This window comes from Ambystoma mexicanum, chromosome 4q, assembly GCF_040938575.1.
Source record: "Ambystoma mexicanum isolate Mex_15411 chromosome 4q, UKY_AmexF1_1, whole genome shotgun sequence".
NCBI classification, from domain to species: Eukaryota; Metazoa; Chordata; class Amphibia; order Caudata; family Ambystomatidae; genus Ambystoma; species Ambystoma mexicanum.
This window is the reverse complement of record NC_090928.1, coordinates 514,081,869-514,107,620: the sequence shown is the minus strand read 5'-3', so window position 1 is coordinate 514,107,620 and position 25,752 is coordinate 514,081,869. Positions and strand designations below refer to the sequence as shown.

Here is a 25,752-nt window from a genome sequence, read left to right as displayed (position 1 = left end):
CCTGGCATCCACACGATCAAAACAGCAGACAATCAACACCACCATAAAAGGATTCAATGCTATCAAGGAAGAGCTGAGGCCCATACAAACTAATGACCCTTCAGAACAGATATGTCCTAGATATGATCACAGTGATGGAAGGAGGAGTTTGTGCCAAAATCGGGCCATCATGTTGCATATTCATAACTTCTCACAATGACGAGAATGGGACCATGGCAGAGGCCATGACGTTGCTAACGAACCTGCATAACAAAATGGAAGAAGAGACGGAGGATGTTGCAGACGACAGTTGGTTTGCATCTATCTTCTCATGGGTTCCACATTGGATGGCGAGCATCTTCAAGTTTCTTGGAGCAATATTGGTGATGGTGATGTTTGGATTCTGTGTGATCAGGATGATGACTACACAGTGTAAGAAGACAGCAAAGAAGGCAGTAGGAATGAAGATTATGCTTGATGTTGAACTAGGATTTGGACTCAAGGAATTGAATGATGAAGAAGTCAGAGGATATATAAAGGCCAGCATTGTAGCACCTGAGTGAACAAAGTTCCTGTATCTGAAGAATCAAACAAGGTACTTGGGATGATGGGTCTATTGTAGTCCAAATGGACAGTACAGTTACAGGATGTGGAGTGTGGACAAACATGTTAAATCAGCCGGTTCCCGGAAGGGAGTGATGAAGATCTGGACTCCGAAGAAGCACTTCTTCAAGAAAAAGTATCAAGATGTGGAGACTGATGAAGGTGTGATTGATGACTCGAACAGATGGGGGAGTGTAGAGGAGCAGCCGAATGCCTCTGCAGCAAGTCCCACCCCCCTACTCCCTGTATGTTGGAAGCCTGAAACTTGTAATGCTCACCTGGTATCCACAGGGATGTCACTCAGCCTGTTCTGACCCCTTACGACCTCAAACCCTTCCCTGGAGGCTATTCGACTGGAGACTGGGCCTGAAACACAGGATTGGTAGAGTTTAACTCCCTATTGTCTCTGTGTGCTTGAACCCCTTCTTCCCCGGGGTCCAACCCTTCCCTTTGATCCACAGCTCACCTTGTTTTCTTGGATAGTGTGCTCTCCGTCCTGCTTTCAGCGCAGGGGCGCGTTGATTGATGCGGGCTCGTTGCTGCCTAGTTACTTCACTGGCAAGAGTCCGACAGGTAAGTATAATGAGTCTTTTGAACAGTTCTCTAACTTCGTTCCTTTCCTTCCTTAGATGATGGCCGGCGTCCGGGGATGGCGGCATGCTGCTGAGATGAGTAGCGCTGAATGTGAGTGAGAGCGCGATGCACGATGCACCCCTTTCGTATTTGCATTGAACTGAGTTCTTTTTCTGTGTCTTTTAGGTGCCGCAACGTTTTCAGCGTGGATGCCGGTTGTGAAGAACAAATGCGGTGGGTAAGCGCGGTATGCGGCGCCTCTAGATGTTTCCACGCTAACCTGGAGTGTCTCTTCCCTCTTGCAGATAGATGAGAAGTTCCGGAGACAGAGTTCCCCCAGAGTGGCTGGGATTCAGGTAAGCGTTTGAAGCTTGTACAGTATTAAAAAATAAGCAAATATTTTGCAGAATGCTTACTAATGTCTTTTTTCTGTTCTTTTCCCTTTATCTTAGGAAACGGCGTGCCGGGATGGGAATGACACCGCCTAACATGCCCGCAGAACAGAAGGAGCGATGAATGATGGGCAGAAGCGCCGCAAGGTAAGGCTGTTCCTAACGGTGTTCTTGTTCTTGCAGGAGCTGAGCGCAGAAGAAAGATGCAGGCCTACTGGAGACCGATCCGAACACAGTGAGTGTCACGCTGCAGGTTGTTAGGCAGAAACCTGTGCAGTTCCCTTTGGGAACACTGCAAAAGATTTAGGACTACAGGTGTTAGCAGTAAACCCACTTGGTAGCTGTCTATACCACCTAGATTTACCTGGTAGCTGTGGCTGAGCAGTCAGACTTCCCTCAAGAAGAGTAAGGCAGTATGCAAAGTATACACAATAGGCACTCAGACACAATAATACAAGCAAACACTGACCAAAGCTTTGGTATCAAAGTATATAATTATTTATTTAAAAACACACTGTTTGAAACACTCCAGCACTCTTATTGTAAAACACTCTAAACACAGTTCCTATTATAATATATACAACCCTTATTCATTATCAGATAAGTCTTAGTTAACACCACTTATTTCCATACAGAGGTGAGCGCTTAACTATAGATGGCACTCAAATAAGTTTATGAAGAAGGGAGGGAAAAAGACAGAATATGGAAAGATACACTACTCTAAGATTTAGGAACACTTTTAGCAAGGCAGAAGAGCAAAAGTCACTTGTGAGCCAAAGTCCATAGGCTGGGCCCACTCTTAGAGAGAGCAGAGCACAAATGCGCCCAAGATCACACAGTTACACTTGGCTTAGAAAGTCTTGCAGAGAGTTCGAAAAGAGTTTAGAGAGGCTCAGAAAAGTTTAGCCGGGGTGTCCCAGGCTAACCCAGGTTCGAAAGCCGGGGGCTAAATCTACCCCGTACAGTCGGTGGCAAGGGAAGCCAGGCGGGACACGGTACCTTAAGTGGGAAGGATCCTCCAGCGGTGGCAGTTGTTCCTGGCAGCGGGTGCAAGTCTCGTCGTCGTCCAGGGAAAGATAAGATCTCGACTTGGAGGAAAGATGAAGGTCGTTGCACTGCCAGGGAAGAAACCAGCAGCGGAGTTTTCCGGTTAAAGGTATTACCCTTTATTTTGCAGTCGTGGTACAACGTGGTATTCCGGTTGCCGGGGTGCGTGGCACAGGCAAGGCGGCCACGAGATGCGTCGGGAAGGCGAAAAGACGGTGAAACTGGTTATCCCCACCAGTCAAAGGAAGAAGAATCTCCGGCGGGAGATCTCCTCTGTCGTTGGGGAAAAGTGGTGTGACGGTCCAGCAGGGCTCCACCGGTGGTGTCGTCGTGGCAGGTTGGCTCAGCTTCTCCCTCGTCGGATTCTTAAGTCCTGTGGCGACTTCTGAAGTTCCAGTCCCCAAAGCCCTGCTTTTATGCAGAAAACCCCCATTCACTCAGCCTAGCTGTCACTCAAACATGCTAAGTGGTGAGCCGGCCAGCTCACCACTTGGGCCAATCAGGACGGAGTGCGACTTGAGTTGCCTAGGCAACTCAGTCCAGGGTGCCTAAATCCCCCTCCACCCCTCCTAAGTACCCCAGACAGAGTGGCACCACTTTGGAAGGCTTCTGTGGAGAAGCCCGCCAAAAAGTGGAACAAAGGGCTCGACTTGGGTTGGAGTCACAGAAGAGAACACAAACGTCATTTTAGAACCGAGTTCTGGCAGAAAATACCAACCGGAGAATTAATAATAATTAAACAAACCGGCGGTATGTTTGAGGCTATCGTAATTAAATAAATAAAGATAGTAGCCTCGAACAATGAGAAAATCCCATAGAGAAATATTCGCGGTTGAATATAAAAAGTAGTATCCTCTGCCACCAGCCAAAACTCGATCAGGGGGGACGGAGACGTGCCCCCTCGACTAACAGACCCCAGGGCAATCGAATTGCCCCAGCCAGTACGTCCACAATATGATGGTTTGTACTGGTTCTGTTCAGAATTCAAGACTAGTAAAGTCAATGGTGACTTTACATGCCCTGGGAGACAGTAGTCAGTCCCAGGATATGGAGTCTATACTGGGGGGTCACTATGACACCCCTGTGTTACTGCACTGAGGGTGCTGTGTAACACACATCACAAAAACACATGAAGCCCTATGGAGTAAAAGACCCCATAGCCCATTAAACACATCTAGAGTCAAAGAAACACACTCAAATCATGCCCAAGAGTGAGGGTAAAAGAGTCTCACTCTTGGCAGGAGAAAAAAATAAACCCCAAAAATCCTGCAAAGCTGCTGGGGGACTCACTAGGTTAGGAAATTCAGCCTAAACAGAGAATTCTCCCTAATGCAGGTGCAGAAAACGCAAAGCATGTTTCTCAGCCTGGGTGTGGCTTAAATAGTCTCTGGATATCCCAGGTGTCTTTGGGCTGAACCACACCCAAAAGACTAGACCGCACGTGCAGTTCTGGGAACCGAAATATGTGGGGGCATCCATCTTGTCCCCATCAATGCACTACAAGTGCAATCACCAATGTTATCCTATGGGAGTGAGTGAGTCTGGTGCCACAAGCGCCAAGTCTGACTCCAAGTGGGTCTTTGGAGGGATGGAGAGGCCCTTGAGGGCCATGTAGGTGATCGTGGCCTGGCTCCAGCCTGACATCTTGGAGGGCTGGGGACATGAGGGGCAGGAATCATGACAAAACTACACCATGTTTGACACCTGTAGTTGGGACACTACCACGACGAGTGTTCGAGGAAAGGTATCCACTGAGAAGCCATACCAGATGTATGCACAAAGAGATGACAATTTTCCGGAAGAGGTCCCCGAAAGGAATATGAAAAAAGGAGAAAGAGAAGCTGGTGATGTCACTAGAACTGACTGTGACACACTAGGAAGAAGATGATGTATGGACCTTCTAGAAACTGATGACAAAATAAGGAATAGAGTGAACATCCTTATGCAGATAAGAAGATTGCATGTGTTTGCGAGACACTGCAGAAAATTCAATGACTGTACAGATGCAGCAACGCAAGTAGACTAAGTAATCACAGAAGCTGCCTATTTGTAGTGAATGGACTGCAGGCGAAGCCGCCATTATATATGTTGAAACTGTACATCGTTGTCACAATTTTAGCAAACTCATACCCACGGAGAAAGAATGATCGAAAACTGTGTCATAGCAAAGAATAACTGGGAGCATGAAGGAAGCAAGAAGGGCTGTCTGGCATGGTGTCAAGACTAAAGGCACCCAAGAACTGGTTATCTATCCTCAAAGAACAGGGAAAGTGAGAAGCTGAATTAGCCCTCTGCAATGTGCAAGGAAGGAATACCACGGGTGCCAAGTTTATTCATTCATGAAAATTAAATGTTATAAAATGAGCTGAATTGCAGTCTCCCGTCACGTGAGACAAGGATGAAAACAAGCGTTTGGCATGCAGACCAGAACTGTGATAAGCATGCACCCATACTCCATTATATTCCCAGAGAAGAGAATCTACGGCAAGGCCAGGTTTAAAGACAGTCTGCATGGCAGAAGGCATGGACGATGAGAGAGGCGGGGCTAATTGGGTCAGGAGGTGAAGTCAAGTTCACCCCCCCCCTCCGGCACCTGGGTATGAGCTTACGTGCTGCTAGTGAGCCGAATATTCCAGACATGGCATGAGCATGCCAACCAATTGTGGAGGGCCACATAACAAAGGGCCTTATAGTTTAAGAACCAATAGTATTCTGTGTACGTAATAAGTGTTGAGGATTACTTGCACTAGAGGCAGGCTTAAGTTCTCCACCTGACAGTAGATATCCTATCACAATCCTAGCTCCTATAGAAGGTGTACATGGATATTCCCATTGAGCCAACCACAATACCCCAAAGGTTTTTCTTACTTGCCTGTAGTATGACGTCACTTATGACAAATTTCTAGTACTTAAGTGTGTTTTTATGTGATTTGCACTGAGAGCACGATCGAACGTCCGTTGATGTCCATTATAACTCCCTGTTTTAGACCATTGAAATTAAAACAGTCGAATGAGACTTTGCCAAATTCCTGAGTCGGTCTGATTATTTGGTGTTAGTTACTCTGCATCCCATCCTTTGCATGACAGGTTACTGATTAAGGACCTTATGTTCAACACACACCTGAGAATGATCCTCGAGGTGAGGTCCAAGCATGCAGGGGCCTTTAGAATGGAGAAAATCTGACATAAGGTTATGGGAGCATAAGGAATAAGAGGTGCAAAGAATCAGTGCTGACTATGCAAAAGAGACTATGAGGAGTTCACTAGTATAGAGGATGTTTGAGGAGAGGAGAGGAGAGGAGAGGAGGTGGTATGAAGCATAGGATGTTACTTGAAGAGGTAGAAAAGGAGGCTAGAACCACTGGTTAAAAGGGATGTGCAACAAAGGGGTAGAGACAGGGAAACAGAAGGAGGAGGGGGAGTATAAGAGCTGTCAGGAGGACAAGAAGTAGAGAGCTCAGGAGGAGGTGGAAGGCGAGGCAGAGAAATATCAAGAGAAAGAGACGAAGAGGTATCAGGAGGAGTTGAGAGATCTTGAGAAACATCAGGAGGAGGAGTGAAAAAATCCTAAGAGGCCTCAGGAGTAAAATGAACATTAGGAGGAGTGGGTGAGAAAATTAGAGCGATCTCAAAAGGAGGAGAAGAAAAATAGGATGTGAAATGTCAGGAGGAGAAGGATGAAGATGAAGTCCGCCTGCCAGCAGAGACACTCACAGGTCAAGGGTTGGTTGAGTCGCTGGTGGAGTGGAGAGTGAGAAGACCTAGCCTAGGATGCCTGAGACAGAGAGGGATGGTACCCAACCAAAGCTACATGCCTGTTGGGCCAGTGTGCTCAATCTGAGGAGCCCTGAGCATGTTGCGATGCAACAGGGTTGTCACAGGAGCTCATAATTAGCAACTATATAGTAGCAGAAGAAGGAGAATAGAGGAGGTTCCCCAAAGACTGAGATTATTGTTCAGGTGCCAAGAAGGTAGCCAGAAGGGTGAGAAGACAGCCCCTTTGCAGAGGCTAAAGGGACCTCCCTCCAACACAGCCAACCAAGCCCTAAAGCAGATGGAGACCTTGGCTCCTAGCTTTGGTGCTCCACAGCCCCCTACTAAAGGCCACCAGGATCAGGATGTCGATGGTGTGCAACCATTGAAGAAGTATCCAACTGAGAAAGGGACAGAGAAGAAAACAGTTACCTTTGCACAATTGGCAAGAGGAGCAAGGGACACTAGCCCGAAACTGTGAGTGGCCGAGACACGTTCTCCTCTCTCAATGAATGCCATGGGGAGCCTGAATTTGTGAAACTGTAGATACCACAAAAAAGATTTTTTAAAGAAAATGTGGATTCGCCTTTTTGTTGAAGCAATTCTCTCATATTGTTGTTTGGTTGTTGGGTCGAAGGACAAGAATAAGGGAGGAGTCGTAGCAAGATGCCCTTTCCTAAACTCTTTTCCTTTTATTAAAACCGTAAAAAAGAAACACAACTGACCTCTATGATTCTATGATCCTGTTAGGCTGCTTGACCGTGTAATTTCCTAAATGCACCTCTAGGGTTAAATTATATTTTTGACATTGTAAGCCCAGTTCTCCGTAAAGCTCAATGGCGCCGATCACATCAAGCGCTCTCATCAAAAGAAAATTCTGCCAATTTAAGAGCCAACATGAAAGTACTAAAGCCAAGAAACAAGCTATATTTGTGTTGACATTTTTTGTGGTACTGTCACAGACATCTCTGTGTTAATGATGTATAAGAATTAGTTCAGCACTCCAGACAAATATACAGCAGTGCTTATTTTTTTTCAAATGTAACGTTTTTTTGTGCACAGGTTCGACCCTTCGCTTGATTCCATAACCTTCCAGGACCGTCTGTACAAGCATGCTTTGTTCCTGAAAACCCGTCATGTTTCGCTGAAAGAAAATGTCTCAGAAATTTTGATTTCTTTCCTGGCGCTAGGAATCTATGACAAAAGTCCAAAGGTTGGTGCGCAGGATCATTTACTTATTTATTCACTGAAGTAGAATGCTCTCATTATTACTCAGATTTTATGAGATTCACTTTCTGTGGCTGAGCAGAGCTAATAGCAGTGCTCTCAAAAGGTGAAATGCATTTTGTCTAATTCCATTTGATAATTGTTCAAAATGTATAAAAGTGAAGTCTTCTTTTTTTTTCTGTAATCATTTTTAATGTTCAACCAATACCTGGCACTTCTTGCCCACTGCATTGCCGCTCTCTGCCCCAGCTTCCAGTGCTATGTGGATGCCATTCAGCTCATTTTCAGGCTACCTTCAGCCACCTTGTCTCTTTCACTCATCTCTGACTGTCTGTCTACTATCCAGGAGTGGTGTGCCGCCAATGATCTCTGCCGTAATGCCAGTAAGACTGAGATTCTCCTCATCGGCACTCCCACTGCCTCCTTTCCTGTCACCCTCTGGCCGGCCTCTCTTGGCCCTCTTCCTGCTCCCACCTGCGAGGCTAAAAACCTTGGTGTCATGTTCGACTCCACACTCTTCTTCTCTCCTCACATCTCGGACGTCTCTAAGAAGTCACACTACCAGCTGCACCTCCTCAGAGGTATTCCTCCTTTCCTCTCCTTCCCCCAGAAGATCACTGTCTCCAGAGCTCTGGTTCTCTCTAGGCTGGACTATTGCAACAGCCTCCTTCTAAAACTGCCTGATTCTACTCTCCGCAACTCATCCAAAACAGGACTGCAAGACTTGTCCTTGGTCTCAAGCCCAGGGATTGTATCTCTCCAGGACTGAAATCTCTGCACTGGTTCCCAATAGCTGCAAGTATTAAGTTCAAACCCCTCTGCATTGTCCACAAGGCCTTCTGGGGCCTCAATACGTTCAACTCTATCTTCCTAAATATCTTCCTTCTCAAGCTCTTCGCTCATCCACTTCCAACTCCCTCCCTCAGGGTCAGTCGCTTCTCCAAGCAACAAGTTGGTGGAAGATCTTTCTTCGGCTGGGGCCTCCCTCTGGAACAGCCTCCCTGCCTCTCTGAAATTTTAGGAGAGCCATCTCTGGTTCTGTAAGCACCCCAATACCCTCCTCTTTGCTTCTGCTTTCTCTCCTCCTCTCCCCTGCTGAACTCCTGATGGAAACTGAAACTGAAATTGCACTGGTCACCTGGCTACCCTCTGTCTTGGGTCCAGGTCCCCGCCCTGCCAGTTGCACACCTGCACTGCCGCCTTGGCAACCCTCTGCACTCAGGGACTGTCTATGTATCCCTACATCCCCCTGCCTGACACCTGTTGTCTGCACTTACCCCTGCACTTGCCACCACTTGGCTGCCCTTCTTAATGATTGTATTTATTGTTTTTATTTATTTTATTGTTATACTATGTACTGAACTTCCCCCTTCCCTTTCCCTCGCACTTTTCCCTTTCACCCCTCCCCTGCACTTGTGCTATCTCAATGTCACCTGACCTAGTAAGATTGTTGTCTCTGTCTTCCCTCTGTTCACCCTCCCTTGCCTCGCCGCGCTTTGAAACACTTTAGGCGCATTATAAATGCCATATCATATCATATATCTTTACTGGCGAATTCACAACAGCAGACTACAAAGCTGAAGTACTGTCAGACCACGCGATGCTACTGGTTATGTGTCGGGCAGTTCCCTCAAGAGCTTGCAATCCGACGTGGAGGCTTAGAGAGGAATCTCTAAAAGATGGGGCGTTTAGGGAGCACCTCAAAGAGGGTATTAAGGATTACTTCAAATTCAATACACGTAGTGTGACATCAGTGGGAGTACTATGGGAGGCCTTTAAGTTTGTGATGAGAGGCCTGGCAATTTCGCAGAATGCAACATCAGTCAGTCTTACATCTTGTACTCCTACCACCAGGGTCTCTCTTGCACTTGTGTCTTGTGGCAGTGTCATAACTCTCTCTCTTTCTGTTTCAGCCTTGCTTGCGGTCCTCCTGCATCTGTTGCCTTGCCTGCGTCTCGCAGCCCTCCTCTGTAGGCTATCTACATCTCTTTAGTTCTCCCGAAACCTTTTACAGGCTTAATGGCAGTGTCTCCGATTCCTCTTGATCCTCTGGGAATGCTGATTCCATAACTCCCTTTGATGTGGTCCTCTTCACAGAGGCTCCTAGGCCCTTCTCTCCTAACAACCTCTCTGCTGATCTCTCTGTTCTCTTGACACTGCTGTCTCCAGGACTCAGAATCCCTCTAACAACCTTGGTACTTTGGCACAGCATTTCACCTTGGTCACACCTCACCAAGGTCATAGTGCCTCAAGCGCACATCATTCTCAGGGCCATCTCTCCTCAAGGCTTCACTGTCACCTATTCCAGGTCACCACACCTCTCCACCTTTGATATGTTCCCTCATTTTCTCATACCTCTCAGACTTTCACCTTGTCAGTAGGGTATAACGCCACCTATTCTAACTGGTTTAATTGGTCTACTGATCTTTTGCTCCCCATCATTGCCCAGCATTGTCACTTTTTGACCTCTAGTTAATTTAGGGAAGGAAGGTTCTAAAACATCAGGCTGTTATCTTGGATTTCCTAGCTATTTCTCTGGGAACAGTTGGTGTTCTCTGTTTTAGTTCATACAGGGTAGCAGGCTGGTTTTCCTCCAACAGGAATACATACAAGTGCCTGAAAATAGGTACATTTATGTGTGTTGGAGGTGCTCCAAGTAGGCATTTCCTTAAAGGTGGTAGGTGAAATTTCAAAATATCAACATCAAAAAAGACAAGTAATAAGGAGCTTTTTTCATAGTCTGCTTCTTAGCATTTTCATGTTTCATAGAGGAGACCCTTTCTGATTGAGATCCAAACATGTTTGTGGCTATGATGGTGCATGTCCACCTGTGAGTTGAAGTTCTTCAATTGAAAGATTATACTTGGTCACAATACATTGCTAGAAGAGTTGCTCAACCTTTGCCCCATTTGCCCCCTTAGCCTCTAAGCCAAACATCTTTTTTCACACGTTACAGGTATGAATCCATCCTCTTCAAGAGGACTTTTAACGTCTTCAAGACTTTTAAAAGTCTTGAAGACTTTTAACGTTCAACTAATGATTATTCTATTTGTGTTCTACATGCAGCCTCAATTATGAGGGTGAGCAAGTTCTTTATAACCTGGATGCACAATGAGTGTCTCATTTCTATATAGAGAGGGCTATGAGATAGAATACTCAGAATAAGCATTTAATTGGGAAATATGGTTATAGACTCTGTATTCCTCTGCTATTTATGGAAGATAAATTGGGTCCTTGGAGGGGTTATTTTGTTCTCACTCAGACATTGAAGCAAAAATTGTGAAATCAAAAAGGTTGAGAGCAATGGCTCGACCCTGCCTACCTAATCTTGTATTAAAAGGGAACCCAGTTATATGGGCAGATATTTTATTTAACATGTTCACCAGCATTTCTATCCAGGGTTTTCTTACTTCCTCATGGTGGAACAGTTTTATAGTCACAATTTACAAGAAAGGAGACCATTTTAATCGGGCCAACTATCGTTTGATTGCCCTACTTGATTCCTGCTCTAAGATCTTTTCCTCCCTTATATTAGATGATCTGAAAGACTGGACTAAGATAATGAGCTGCCCTCTAAATTTCAAACTGGGTTCTGGAGAAAAACTGGTACCAATCTCAAAGGGTTAATTATTAGACTCCTGCAAACACAGCATGGCAAAAAAATAAGCCACCTTTTATATTTGTCTTGCTTTGATCTCATTTCCGTGTTCGATTGTATAGACATGATTAGAATGTGTAAAAAACCATTTGCTTGGGGCATTACTGGTGGCTTCCTTAAAATGATCATAGATTTGCACAAAGAAACTACCATTCAAATAAGAATGAGTAATAGTGGTAATTTAGGCCGGAAGGTACATACCTTTGTTGGTTTACGACAGCGATGGATTCTTGCCCCCTGTTCTTTTCATTTATATATGTTAGATATCTTAGACGACCTAGAATCATTTTGTTTATTCCCTCCTAAAATCAGCTACTTGGGCATTTCATCAATCTTATTTGCGGACAGTATTGTCCTATTTGACAACGCCCAAATGGTGCTACAACGTGCCCTGAACCGTTTGAACGAATATCTAAAAATAAATTACTTAAGAATCAAGTCGACAAAATCAGCCATTCTAATTTGCAAACATTATAATAATTTAATTTAATTGGACTGTTGATGGAAATCGACAGCAACATAATTTCTAATTTATTTTATCTGGTATATCCAGTATAGGCTTAATCCAGAACATCGGCCATTCTGATAAGAATAGGATCAGTGTTGGCCCCTCTTTATGTGGAATGCAGAAGATAATGCCCAAATACTATACATTCTCGTTAATACCCTTAATAATGTTCTGTGAAGGGAAGGTCATCTCAACAATCGCATATGGCCTTGCGATTACTCCTCTGCAAGATTGGAAGAAGTTAAATACCTTGAAATAGAAATTCTGGAAAAGAATATTGAGATCGCCTTCCTCTTTGCCCATTGTCTTAAGAAACCATGAACCCAGTATCCTCTCCTGGTGCTCAATTTTTGCCTGGAACAGACAAACTATTTTTCAAAACTGTAGATTTTCCAAATGATTCTTTATTTGTTCATTTAAATCGAATAGTTTTTAATAATTTGTGTTGGTCCATGAATTCCTTCATAATAGATTGTGACAATATCCCGCTGGAGTTGGACAGTAATCCACAGTCTCTTTGAGAGAATCTGGGTAAAAGAAAACAATTGATTATTTGAATGGTGTGGTCAACATGACCAAATCTTAAAATTCAAACTACACCTAGAGTATGGCAATACCTTTTAGACCCTATAATTCTATTCCCCATTATTTGGTTAGATTTCCTATTGAAAACAGTATTATACATTTGAGATTTCATTTTTGCCTTCTTGGGACACTGGAAAGATGGGCCCATGTAGGGGTTTTCCGTAGATAACAGGAGCTGTCATCTCTACTCTATTCCAGCAAACGTAGAATTGTTAAAACATCTGATATGATGAATCCTGTTGAGTCATCACTGATCCCCACCCTAAAATCTCCTCCCATGTGGACAGGAGAAGGCAGCCGCTACCTGATCCTGACCCTGGTGGTGGTATTATGATAGAGGATCACATGGGAGGAGATGGCTGTCAAGGAGATGTGGTGACCCCATCAGGCGGGGCGCAGTATTCTTCGCTTAATAATGAGGAAGACCTACTAATGGCATGTTGTCACTTTACAAGTCCCTCCCATTGTAGGACCCAAAGAACCCTTTCTGCAAAACACTCGAGGCAGAATTACATTCGGATCTCAGGTGCACATAACTCACACTTAACATCCTTTGTCTCTGATGGTTTTACCATAAGTAAGCATCCCAAACTAAAGATCATTACATATAATGCTCACTTAACACCACCTGTTCATAATAGTTTTGAGTCAAAGCAATGCAGCTTTAAAAAGTCTAAAACTCCTTTGCAATCCAACTCCCACTACTGGGACGAGGAAGAGGAGTTAATGTGGAGCAGAGGAAACACCAAGCTATATGAGCAGACTAGTTGTTGGAATAAAAATCAGCTGAGCAGGACATTTGAAAATGGTGTGCTTAGTGAACAACAGGGAGAAGGAGAATAGAAATGCAGAGCAGGCGAAGCGGAAAGCAGAACCAGAGGCAGACGCTCAAGAGCGGGCTGTGTGGAAAGAGGCAGATGCTTCATACCGGCAAACCGAGAGTCCGGGAGAAGCACAGCGAGTGCTGCAGGTGAATCGCTGAGGAGCCAGCAGCAGTGCAGATGCTTTCGGAGATGCAGACACCATGAAGAGCAGCAGTTGCACCAGCAGATGCAGGAAAAGCCAGCGGGTGAAACGCAGGGGGTTCTGTAGAGCGGGAAACTCTTTCCCAAAGCACAGACTTGCCTGCAGTCATCACCATGGGTCAGGAACGTCAGCAAACACCAGTGAGTTGGCCCAGCAGCATTGGGAGCCCCAGGGCATACCGACAGGTGTAAAATCAATTGGGAATTTATATTAAACATCAACCAATTGATATAGAAAGACAACATTTACATAAATCTCCATATATGAGATGTTGCTATGGGGAAAGCTGAAGTAAATGTTGTCAAAAGCAAGTGAACATTAATGAAGAAATTCAAAGTCAAGATCTGTACAATTCTTCATATATGAGATGTCAATATGGGGAAGGTTGCCACAAGCCAATGAACACTAATTATGAAGTTAACAAACAAAGCTTGAACAAGTCTCCATATATGAGATGCCTATATGGGGGAAGTTGGAACAAGTGTACCTGGAGCAAATAAAGTATAAACATTGAGGGAGTACAGCTGTGTTATACTCAAAGAGAAAGAGAACAAGACTGAAAGATAAAGAGAACGTTATAAGAAGACCTGGTGAAAGGGGGGATCAGGCAGTGAGACTTTGGGCGAAAGATACCTGTCAGGATGGAAAGCAGGGGATCTACATAACCCAGAGGGAGATTCCTGGCAGGGAAGTACACCAAGTAATCCGCCTAGAGTATGTGAAAAGAAAAGACATCCTAACAGGAGAGTATACCAGGAAACATCTTTTATAAGTTGTTGTGTAGAAAAGACACTTTTGTTGCCATCCTTGTAAACACCATTGTTGGGAAGAGACACTATTTCATAATTCATAAGAGAGGGTTGTGTAAATGAGAAATTTCTACTAGTCTTAAGGAATCATTACTTGGGAAAGACCTCTTCCTCATCATTCTTAAGAAAGTGTCAAAACACCATCAATTAATTTGCTGTGTAGAAAATAAGCTTTTGCCATCCTTACCAATACCCTTTGCTTGAAAAATACACTTTACATCATCCTTCAAGTGTTTTTTTTTTATTAATTTATTTGTGTTTTAGTTCATTATAAACGTTTCACAAATCAACAAAATCCTCACCATCAAATACAAATCCATCAATTAATATGTATAACAAATAAAACAAATTAGACAATCTAAAACATAATAACAGTCCTAAAAACCTAAAATAATTTTCCTGTAAAATTCTGCTAAATTTTTGACCAAACATGATAAAGTGCCAAATGCATTCAAACAGTAATTCCAAAAGTCCTTTGTTTTTATCAATTCATAGTTATAGATCAAGTTGCCTAAAGTGGTCACATAGAGGGATCCGAGACTAGGGCATTCAGTAAAGACATGTCTTACTGTTTCTGCAATATCAGTGCATTTACAGATTGGGCAATAGTTTGCATTTAGATCACCAAATAGTTTGTAATGGGAGTAGGTTAATACGCATCAAGAGGCGCAGCTGGTGAACCGCTGGTTTGGGGCATTGTATGAGGTATGTTTGGGGCTTCCCGGACATGTGGGTAACCATTTCCAGTGGAGAGTAACCCCTTAATGTTGCTAAATGATCGTAGTTGCCACTCCAGTCCCACCAAGTTTTCTTGAGAAGGGCCCCTTTAAGATATCACAAACCTTGCAACGAGTGAGGTCAGGAGTTCCAGAAAGATTGTTATTCAGCTGCAGATAGATAGTCCCCCTTCGTAAGATTCACTAACCTAATGTGAACCTAAGGTTACCTAATACTGCTAACAGGGGACACTTTGGGGCTGTTCTGGATTTTATTTTTAAAAAGTCTCCTCCTTTTTAAAGCAAGACCTCGTAAAGAGATTGGCCCCAGTTCCGAACGTAAGTGTTCAATAGGGGTGGAATTGGGTAAACTCGGGATACTCTGCCAGAAAACCTCCTCAAGCTTATTAGGCCATTAAAGTCATGCATTGCCAATGCCTATAACCCATATAATATAGTCGGGCAAAACGACTATTTATATAGTCTGACTATGCCGTCCATTGAGTATCCAGCATACTGACATGCAAACCCGACGACTGAGCATAGCCAGTTGTCTTGCTTTTCTTATCTTGATCTCTATAATTCTTGCGTAATTTGCTCACCTTGCGATGTCAAGGCCCAGGTATTTGTAAAAGTCTGTGTATTGAATCTCCCCTAAAGTTGTTGACCTAACAGGCTGGTTTACTTCCTTATAGAAAACAACATTAATTTGGTCTTTCCCAAATGAGTACATGGGTCATTAGCTATGGCATACCTCCCAAGCTTGTTCATCATACCCTTCATAACTGAAAAGGTCTAATCAACCATGACTAAATCATCTGCATAGAGGTCACAGCAGTACACCCTATTTTCAGGGGGCATTTAGAATATCTCTCCTGTTGTTTCGGGAGGTCAGCTATATATAAATAAAATAACTCTGGAGCTAGCACTCAGCCCTGTTTACTCTCATTGGCTCTGACAAACTTCCATTATTCCCCAGACGTATTCGGAATATGTTGTTAGTGTGCAATGCAATGATCATTTCCAGCAGCCACTCTAAACATTTAATTTCCCTTCGCTTTCTCCACAATGTAGCACGGTTGACCTTGTCGAACGCTGCACGGAAGTCCACAAAAGTGATATAAAGTGGAGCACTCTGTTGCATCTGGATCTTAATATAAGTGCATCCAGCAGTCTTATGTTATGGATTGTGCTAGCACATGGGCGAAATCCCATCTGAAAGGGCCCCAGTATAATAATTCTTATCAGCCAAGGATCGTCATTCTGCCAAGACACAAGATGCAAATAGCTTGCCTGAGACGTCCAGCATGGGCCATTAATCTACAATTCTCAAGTCAAGTCTCAGTCTCCAGATTTAAACACTGGGATCAAGATGGATTTAGTCCATGAGGCCGGTATGGCTCTTTCAATGCAGACCTTTTTAGACAGTTTAAATAACAGGCCTGACCAGCCTTTAGGGCCGTTCTTTAAAACTGCAGCTACCAGACCATTGGAGCCATGGTGCCCTTGAACATTTCAATTTACCTGTTCTTTCATACAAGTCTCTCTTGTTCAACATCAAAGACAACTTACAGAAAGTGTTATGTGAAAGAGACATTTCCAGTAATCTTAAGGGAACATTGTTTGAACAACAACACTTTCAACATTGGCACTTGGCATTGGCACCTGGCTTCCCCTTACAACTCACCTAGCCCCTGTGGCCCTCCCCCCTTCTCCTCCTCTTTCAATTGCACCCTTTCCTCTTTTACCCTACACTTCCCTTCCCTCCCTAGCACTTCCCATTGCGCACAGACCACAGACTGTCAATCACCCTCAACCCCCCCTCCTTCCTCGCACTTCTTGTTATTGCACTTGCACGATCCGAAAGTCACAAGACCTATTAGGACCGTTATTGTTATCTTTCTCCATTGTTCCCCCCACACCCTTTTGTCTTGAGGTGCCTTGAAACACCTTTTGTCGTATAGGTGCCTTCCAAATATCCAATAAAGAAATAAATAAATACCTGAGACAATTTCAGGGGAAGGGAATCGACCCCTGGATAGGATTGTTTTGTTGGATTTGTGCTGAATTGAAAGCAGAGACATTTACCTTGCACCTTTTTGATTATTTGTTTTAGTGTGAGGGTCAGATAAATTTAGCACACAAGGTCAACTTGCTTTAGTTTTAGTTTTCTAGCTAGGCAAACTCTCTATAAGATAGGGACATAAAGGCCTTTATCCATACACTTTTTATTTTAATCAAACGACTAATGTTGAAAACATTACAACTTAGTGTCTGCCTTTCATTTCTGAACCCTCAAAATATATTGTGACTACTCCTTCCCATTGAGAGTGAAATTGTTAGTGACATTTGTACACAATTTAAGCTATTTAAAATCAGAATAATTTTGGTACCGCCTAATGGCAGATACACAGATTTCCTTGACTGCGTCCCTTGCCTTATATTAATTCATGATCGCTTAGGGGAATCAATCCATTGTAAATGAATTATAGTTCTGTTTACTGTTTTAATAGTTTATCATGTTGGTTTACGTTTTGTAACAAATCTCATGAATTGTGCTTTTCTTACCTTTGGACAATTGCGCTAGTGATTCTTCGAACACTCCTTTTTCCCATCCATTTTTCACTTACATTAACTGTTGTATCATTTACTCAGGCCATCAGTGCTATGAAATCAAGATCCAAGGATACTCCCTCCCTAAAGGTGCCAGTGCTCATTACTCAGGCGTGAAACCTTTAGAACACTATGATGAAGCCTCTTTAGTTACCCCTCACTGGTGGCTCAGAAGGGCTCTGGGAACCAGGCACGACCGCCTGCAGTTTGATGTGCTAGCTGGGGAGATAAAATGGGAGATTCCCCGATGCCCCCTCTGTCTACCCCAGTAATGCCTGTTGTATGCAATCGGTATGAGATGCTGTGCCTCCAAATGATGCTCCATTTGGAAAGAGTGAGCCGCTGTCTCCTCCCACCATGAAGCCAGGGCCCTCACTGGTTCGTTTTACCCATCGTTCCCCTAGAGTAGAGGAATATTTGCATGCCCGACTTAAATCGCCGCTTTCAATGCTCCCATTCGCAAGGTTCTCAACAATATTAACACATACGTGCAGCTCATATTCTGCATTTTGCATACCTTGTTCTTTTCTTTGAATAATCAAGACAATAAAAGACAATGACACTCAGACAGTATTTGACTGTGACAGTACTACTCTATCGTCTTTCATTTCCCCCAAGACTGAGACAACATACATGCCTCCTTTGAAATGCCCCACACTCCACACAGCATCACCTGTGAGGTATGGTACGATTCCAGTCTGTCATCCCCATCAGTTGAAAATCTACTTGACCCTTCTCTTGGAGATTATCAGCAATTTAGGTCTGAGCTGCAAAAATTACACTTATGATGTAAGAATTGTCTACAAAAGGATACAAAATAATAAGCCAAACCTCAGCAATTTCTATTCACAAAACTGAAGTCATGATCCGCAGCCCCCAAACAACACATCCCATGATTATGATTGGCTGGAAGAAATGGGAAGACGCCCTCAACATACCTTGACAGCCAAAATCCTTAAATTTCTCATTAAGTCCTCTGGCCTTAAATGAGAGATGTTAAATCAATAGTACCTGTTACTCACCAGACGGGGAGCAATCGAGACAGGAGACCACGTCTACTCTTAACTTCTTAACTGGGTATTTGATTGAAGAGCTTGGGTTGGAGCCTCCACCCGAGCCTCCTCTCGGTGGGCAAAGAGCTCTTTTCTATGATATGACTCTTTGCTGTGTATTGTACCAGACAAAGAGACGGATCACCTAAAAGAGCGGGGAGAACGCACCGCCACAGACCCAGCTGTAAGAAAAGACAAATGGTAAGTAACTGATTATACTATGAACCACCAGAAAACATCAACAGGCAGGAAAAGTACCTGAGCAACACTCCCCCTGATTCATCAATGGGACACACACCAGGATCTTCCTGCAAGAGCAGAAAGGAAATTACGATTCTGATTTATTAGGAAAGTGTTAGAGGAAGGGAAGTATGTCTTACCACTGATTGGATCAAAGGTGGCTTGTGGAATCCAGGATAGGAACCAACGGTGGTGCAAAATAATAAACAGGGAGGTTAGTAAAGGGTCTATACCCGGGCAGCATGAGAAGCGCACTAGGTATGGGTTGGTGCACTGTCAGCAAGGCATCCCTATGTGCACTTGAAGTAACAAGAGGCAAGTTGTCCACGATGTGGAGAGTGAGTCCAGAACAAAAGGATTCAGAGGTGGCAGTGGTCAGAACAGAATAAACACAGAGGCTCAAATACCACAAAATCACTAAGTGGTAACCAGGAGATAAACACCAGCCAAAAGGGAATAATACCACGCCAGAAGACTTACCGGGTGGTCACAGCAAGGAGCGGGTGCAGGGTCGGGAACTGTCTGTGAAAGTATCAACACAGACGGCAATGTAATCCATAGGCAGGCAAAAGGGTTCTGTACACAAGCTGACAAGAGTGAATGAACTTGGAAAGGCAGACTTAAGGCCTCATTACGAGTCCGGCAGCAACCAGCAGGTTTTTCCGGCTCGGTTACCGCCAGACTCGTATTACCATTCCGCCTCCGTGACTCCCGGAATTACCAGGGCATTACAACCCTGGTGTCCCGGGAATTCCGGAGGCGGAATTCGGTAAATCCCCATTCCCATTGAGTCCCATAGGACTCAATGGGAATGGGGAAGTGGTAACACCAGCACCATCTCGTGATGGTGCTGGTGTTTCCACGTCCGCCTGCAGGTGTTAAACCCGCCAGGCCCGATCGGGCGGTCTGGAATTAACAGTGGCGGCGGGTTTACCGGCACTGTTATTTCCGGACCGCCCGACCCGTAATGAGGCATTTGGTCTGTAGGCAGGCCAAAAGGGTTCAGTACATGGGCAGCCACACAACATAGGGAAATGGCACAAGGAATCTGATAAGGAGAACCAAGGTCTGATACACAAAAGGTTGTCAAGAGTAACTGGCACAGAAGACGGAACTTCGTAACACCGGTTTGTAACTAAAAACAGAAGCGGCGTACAACTCATTGCAGCTCATTAAATGAATGAGGAGGCGGGTACGGAACGCGAGCCAAGAAGGAGGCTCTCGTGCTATTGGTGGAGAACCGCACATGAGGAGCGAAGGCTCATAGGAAATGTAGTGCTGCCTTAGCCCTTCTCCACGGCAATCTCCACCGGCATAGAATGGAGCTGCAAAGCGCTGCATGCCAAGGCGAAAAGCTATAATCTTGCTTGCATTTCTTTTTGAATGAAACTGCCTGTCTTGATGTACAGGAGGGGCTAGATGTTTAGGAAGCAGGTGACGAGATGTAACAGTAACAAGCTGCTTCTTTCATCTAAAAACATGTGTTGCATCATGCCATAAAGGACATTCTCACACAGAAGACTGGCAGTCATAATAGTGTTAAGAAGACTTGACGACACCAACAGCCTCATGAACTACCTGCTGAGCTTTATATAAAGAGCAGGAAACTCATGAGGGAGACTCTTCATGAGACTGGAAAGGTGGAAACTCCTCATTCCGGCAATCCAAACCTTCATTACCACCCACCAGACATAGGATCCAGTTCATAAACCCATTCCACCATCCATGATGCTTTGCCGGGCAGGGGCCTAGAAACCACAGCAGAAAGTTTCATCCCATCCGCACCTGATAGGTTCTCCCACCCAGCAATGTGGCCTTAGTAACGGGACAACGCTCCAAGAGGAAACCCCTCCAACGGGGCATTTATCTCTCAATCCTCCTCTGAAATGCGGTGTTCCACAGGGTTTGACCCTATCACCCATTCTGTTCATTCTCTACCTCTGTGCACTAATGGAAATCCTCCATCAATCGGGTGTCACGTTTTTCAACTATGCAGATGACACCCAGATTTTGGTCGGCCTGAAAGACAGAGATAATATCCCGGCAAGAAAAATCCAAAATTGTTTGACCACCATAAGAGAGTGGATAGATTTAAACTTTTGAAAATAAATCATGACAAAATGAACAACCCAATACTTGGACATCACTCTGCTGGATGAATTCTTTCGGCTCCTGTCCTGAACCTAAACCGGAATTTAGGATAACAAGCTTCCACTAAACAGTCAAATAACATCAGCAACCAAAACCTCCTTCATGTTAAGGAAAATAAAGCACATCCTCCCTTTCCTCTCATTTTCACATCGGGTGCTAGTAGTAAAGGCCCTTATTTTCTCATTTTTGGGGACCTTGGTAACAGGTGAAATTTAGGACTCCCAAATTACCGATTTCTACCTGGGGAAGGGCGCTCAGCCAATCACGTGGCTGTAACAGTGGGCGAGAATACACTGTGTACCACCCCCTGTTTCCAGCCACCTGAGGCTCTTTCCCGGGTGTCACCATCTTGATTGTGGGGAGTCAACATTGAGCCTCTCCATGTTGCCTTTCACATCCCCACCCTCCCCCAAATTCCCAAAAACAAGCCTAACCCTTTCCCCACCACATCCCTCGCTCCCCTCTTACCTGCTGGACCGGAGCTTTGTGCTACGGTTCCAGTGCTGGTCCCGGCAATCCTCCCATTTCGGGAGAATGGCCTTGTGCAATAGGCGCAGAGCCCATCGTCCAAAAAAAACAAACAAATTAAACCATTCGCACTCCGGATGTACCCTGGTGTTCAAATGGCTATCACCCCCTTTTTGGGTGGGCGAACATGGCCGGTAACAGCCCAAAACCCTTGCTGAGGCCCTCGCTTGACTTGGGCCTGTTGTGAAGGCATCATGAAGAAGGACATAGAAAGCAGATTACAAATGCAGACAATCTATTTTATTAACTTAAATGTCAGGATGGAAAAAGGCCTAACTTGTCCTATGCTAAAGTGGGAATTCCCTACCTAAATAAAATTTTAGGAACGTCTGTGTCAAAGAGTTCAACTTAAGCAGTGGCCGATGGTGAGTTTTTAACTGGAGGGGTGTAAATATATGTCCCAGATATACCACAGCGACTGAGCGTAGTGCAGCAGCCCGCACCAATAAAGGGAATATCAGGGGTGTTCTCCCCCCAAGAAGATTTTTAATATAATTGGTTAAAATGGTGCATTTTAGAGCTCACTTTATAGAAAAATTGCATAAAAAGCCAGTTTGCAGTTGGTTTTGTAGGGTAACTCATGAAAAAATCCAATAGATGCAAGTCCCCAACAGTGCACCAACAGTGCACAGGAGCATTTTTCCAACACATTTTCATCATACCTTTTTCACAAATTATGTGCCAGAATAAAACATTTTCACACTCGCTGTGCCCATACATTTCCATGCTGACCGCACCACTATACCCTAATATTCCCATATAAGAACATACTCATGTTTTCTTTGTGCATAATACCAGAAAAGATACTATAAGAAAACATGTCCATGTTTGTTCTGCCAATATATGGAAGTATCCCCAAGTAAGAACATACTCCAGTTGTAAAAATGCATGCCAAAGTATGAAAACATGTCCAAACTGGATGTACTAAAATGCCAGTCGAGATACATAACACTTATCATGCTTGCTTTATCAAAGATGCCCAATACAAAGTCATACCACAATAAGAAATGACTAGACTGTCTGCATTGAAATGCCAGTCTGGATACATAATAACACGTATGCTTGTTTTACCAAAGATGCCTGATACAAAATGTCATGCCACAGTAAGAATAATACTACTGATCCTGCTGGCTTTATCAGAGATGCCCAATACAAAATGTTACGCCTCAGTAAGAAATGGCTAAACTGGTTGCATAGAAAATGCCAGTCTTGCTTCGTAATAACACTTATTCATTTATTTATTTATTTTTGTTTTTGTAAAGCACCTAGCAGCCTGGAGGCATCGAGGCGCTGTTTCACGAAAGTGTCTTAGTTACAAAAAGTACGAGGCAATGCATGGGTTAAAAGTCGCATGCGGCTAACAAGGTGGACATGAAATAATGGGTGACAGACGGGAGATACATTAGATATTGTCCAGTACAGTGGTAGTTAAGACATGAGATGCAGAAGAAGTGCTGATAACCTGGCTTGCATGCTATACAAACAGTAATGTTTTGATTACTTTTCTGAATGCTGCGTGGGACTCAATGCTTCTGGTTGTGGGAGGGAGCAGGTTCCAGTTATTGGCTGCTATCACTTGGAAGCTTGAGCCGCCAGCCCGGGCTTTGGGCTTCTAGGGATGGCTAGACGGTTGGTGTAGTTGGATCTCGTGAGTATATGGGGGCCGCCGAGAATCTTTGAGAGAGGTAACGAGGTGCAGTGTCACTGAGACATTTGTGGGTAAGTGCCAAAGACTTAGAGGATACGTTCCTTAACGGGTAGCCAATGGACAGATTTCCTCGTGGCTGAGATGTGATCGCTCCTGGAGATGCCTGTGGCTGCACTGAGGGCATTGTTTTGCACTGTTTGGAGTTTCCTGATGTTCTTTGCTGAGGTGCCTAGTAGGAGCGCGTTGCAGTAGTCTAGGCGAGATCCAATTATTGCTCTGGCGATGGTGAGGTTGTTTTGTTGCGTTAATGGCCTGGCAGCGGTGATAAGGTTCACTTGGTAGGCTGCTGGGGAGGATATTGAATTCACCTGTCTGGCCATGGTGAGATTCGAGTCTAGATATACTCCCAATGTTTTGACTGACTGAGATATAGGGATGCAAGTGTTGTCGATGAGAAAGGAGTGATATTGTGATCCAATTTTTCTGATTGTGTCTGGAGATCCGATGATTAGGAATTCTGTCTGTTCACTGTTCAGACAAAGCCAATTTTCAGCCATCCATGACTGGATGGTGGCGTAGATGGAGTTGAGGGTTTTCTGGTCAGCCTCGTAGTCTCCCGTGAGGGGGATGAGGACCTGCATATCATCAGCATAGTTGGTGTATGTGATGCCCATGGAATCTAGGTAGTTGAATAGTGACCTGGTGAAAAGGTTGTACAAGGTGGGTGAAATGCAGGATCCTTGTGGAACTCCACATTTAATTAGGTGGGGTTGGGCGCAGGCAGGGGCGTAGGAGACCCATAAAATCTGGGGGGGACAGGGGACACCTTGGGGACTTTGCTTTTTTAAAGAACTCGACTTTTCACAAAATTAAAATAGCAGTATGTATTAAATTACATATATCATCACTGTATAAAACAGGAGAATAGAAGACAACAACACCGAAGAAAATTAAGAAAAAGAAAAGCAGTTCAGAGTATAAAATCCTCCCAGCAATGGACATTTAGAGAGATCTTTTATAATACTCTCACCTGCGCTTTAAATGCAGATGCTTGATGGAGTTTCACCAACCCATCCTATCCTATTCCACTTGAGCCCCTTTACAGCAGTGTATGGGCTGCAATCATACCTCAGCACCAGGGTATTTACTGGATTTACATGGATAGCGGAACAAGTGCTGTTTGAATCTCGAGGCTCTTCTTTATTTTTTTCTGGGTCACCAAGATGGCTTATGGTTGCCGCTATTAAAACTTGTCTACAATGCATTAGTCAGCTGGTTGTGGGTAACAAACATGAAGTTTTAAAACAAGCATTGCAACGCCAACCATTTGGGCTTTAATGTAGGCATGGAAAAGGCACTTGCCAAGCACTGCCATAGTGGTATTAGGTACCCACTGATGGTAGCAGCTGCAAAATGGTGCAAGTACCTGGACATTTAATAGCAGTGCCTGGCAAATGCCCAATATGTATAGACAAGCAAACACTTGCCATTGCTGGTTTTTAGCAGGACTTCAGTGACGGACATGCATAGTGCTAATAGAGTGGATGAAGGCATCCCTGGCTAAGACATTTGTATTACACTAGTAGTATGTTCCCAGCTCCAATTAAGTTATTAACTACACAGGGCTTTGTAGTAAACATCCCTAAGTCAGTGGCTTTATCTAAACCAGAACTGGCGTTGCTAAAATAGCCCAAATAACATGATGCTGTTTCGCAAGGCAAGATGCCACGCACCCTGGCACCAGCTCCCACTACAGGACAGGTCAGAGGTGAATATATGCCTCATTTAAGGTTAGTCCTGACTTCAGACCTAGGTTGCAGGTGAGATTGAGTGAGAAGGGAGTTGATGCAGGAACAGCCTGCTGTGACTGTCTCTTCCTGGAGAGGAACAAGACAGGAGCGCAGATGACAGTGGGGCAGTGGGAGAGCGTCGAGCCCGTGCTCCCAGGTTTCTTCTAATAAATCCTCCCCATGCCGGCCTGCACCTGGGAGAGGGGGGTCACTGTGTGTATTATCAGGCCCAATCAATGCACAGACAGGTATGGTGTAGTGTATATATCTGCAATTATTTCAACAAACGACTTCTAAACGCCCTCGTGCAGGCCTTGTGAGCATGGACACCAGCCGACATGTGCAATTTTAGAACAAAAGGATTTTTGGACTTGGGGATTTGACCCCGCTATTACTTACCTGACAACAGTCGTATGGATCTTTCACGTAATTCACGGCCCTGATTTGAAAAAGGCTCAGGCGAGCTGAAACACATGTAATCAACCTAAAGAGGGCTAATACACTTTTTTGTTTGATTGACCATTAAAATCAAGCCTACATATACTTAATGGTGCTGAGTCCTGGAGTTTTCCCTTCTTGTACTACGTCCCTGTCTTTCATCTGCACTCCGTTCTTATTCCCATCTCTCCCCTCCCTTGCTCCTCTCTTTTTCTGTCCTCTGCACCCTTTCTACCCTTTTTCACTTTGCAGTCCAACGCTCTACTGCAACCCAGTCCCTCCCTTCCCATTCCCCCATGGCCAGCACCCCACAACTCTCATCTGTACACTTACTCAGCACTTTCTCCTTAGTCTTCAGAGCACGCTCACTATCCTGGCTTACATTTCACAGGTTTTCTCTTGCCTGCCTTGCATGA

General features: G+C 44.4%; 1 protein-coding gene across 2 annotated transcripts in view; it reads left to right on the top strand.

The window, feature by feature from the left end:
• KIZ (kizuna centrosomal protein) overlaps positions 1–25,752 on the top strand; it is a 2,038,369-nt gene that overhangs the window by 909,723 nt on the left and 1,102,894 nt on the right. For both annotated transcript variants that reach the window (XM_069608068.1, XM_069608067.1), the window contains one exon: positions 7,410–7,560. In XM_069608068.1, coding sequence (XP_069464169.1) covers positions 7,410–7,560 — 151 coding nt within the window. The remainder of the gene's footprint in view (positions 1–7,409; positions 7,561–25,752) is intronic.